At 65.6% G+C, this 1,210-nt stretch overlaps 1 protein-coding gene across 1 annotated transcript in view; it reads right to left on the bottom strand.

The window, feature by feature from the left end:
• SLIT2 (slit guidance ligand 2) overlaps positions 1 to 1,210 on the bottom strand; it is a 454,506-nt gene that overhangs the window by 276,699 nt on the left and 176,597 nt on the right. Inside the window, exon 4 of the mRNA XM_014937040.1 lies at positions 889 to 1,203. Coding sequence (XP_014792526.1) covers positions 889 to 1,203 — 315 coding nt within the window. The remainder of the gene's footprint in view (positions 1 to 888; positions 1,204 to 1,210) is intronic.

Genomic DNA, 1,210 nt, shown 5'->3' with positions numbered 1-1,210 from the left:
GGGGGGGGGGGGGGGGCCGGGCCCGGGCCCTCCCTCGTTCGCCCGTCGGGGAGAGGCGGCACTCGGGGTCTCGTCTTCACACGCTCCCAGCGCAGGCGAAGCAAACCCACGGGGCTGAGGGTACGGCGGAGTTGGGCTAGCTCCCGATCTTCCTCCTCGCCCCCCTCTGAGCCACCCCTCCCGGCTTAGAGGCCGCGGAGCCCCGTCCTCCCGGGCGGCTCGCCTTTCCTCCGCGGCGGGTCCGCGCAGCTCAGCAGCCCGCTCCCACGCGCGTCCCCCGCCGCGGGCCGCTCACAGCCCCACGGGGGGCGGCGGCGGGGCTGACACCGCGCACACACCGCCCTGCCGGAGGCGCCTCAGCAAATCATACCCCTCTCGCAGGCATTCATCAAACTGTCTCACGGAAGGAGGAGGGAGGGGAGGGAGAGAGGAGAAGAAAAAAAAAAAAAAAAAAGGGAAAACTAAAATACTGCAGCCACAACCCAACATACAGTGAATTGAAATGCCTGCCACGATAATAATAAGCAGCTCGAGAAGGGATTCGTTGCCCTGCTGGAAGGGAGTTCATCCACGACCTCCTTCTCCTCGGTGACAGATCACAGCTATAGATCCTCCTGTGATCCCGGGAGCACGGCGAGACGGAGCGGATAACGAGCGATGTGCGACGAGAGCGGGAGGGGTGTGAGTGTGTGTGTGTGTTTGTGGTGGGGGGGGGTGTTGTGCGTTATTCTGCTTCCCTTGGTCTCCCGGATACCGTGGCTTTGCTGCGGCAAAGGCACCTGATGGGAAAGGTGGGAACTGCTCAGTCCTTCCAGGTGAGGCCAGTTCAGCAGCTCCTGGGGGTTGCTGCAGGAAAAGGAGCAACTTTCCTCCTCCTCCGTCTCTCACAGCGCCTCGGGAAGGGTTTGCTCCCCTTTCTCCCGATCCCGCCGGTGCACCTGAGCTGTCGGTGCTGCCGCCGAACGGCCCGGCCCGCTCCTCGGCTCCCCGGCGGCGGCGGCGGCGCTCCTCCGGGAAACGGCGGAGAGGGCGGGCGGGAGAGGGGGGGTGGGAATAGAAGAAGGAGGAGGGGAGGGAAGGGGGGGTGGTGTGTGAAGAAGCGGGAGAAGAGAGGCGACACGCCGGCTCCTTCCCTCGCACCCCGAGTCTCTCTCCGCTTGAACAATAGGATGGCACCGCCGCACGCAGGCCGGCTCGGCTCTCCTCCCCC

This window comes from Calidris pugnax, unplaced genomic scaffold (assembly GCF_001431845.1).
Source record: "Calidris pugnax isolate Ruff unplaced genomic scaffold, ASM143184v1 scaffold49, whole genome shotgun sequence".
Taxonomy (NCBI): Eukaryota; Metazoa; Chordata; class Aves; order Charadriiformes; family Scolopacidae; genus Calidris; species Calidris pugnax.
Note: the sequence above shows the minus strand (reverse complement) of the source record. Positions and strands in the feature narration are given on the sequence as shown.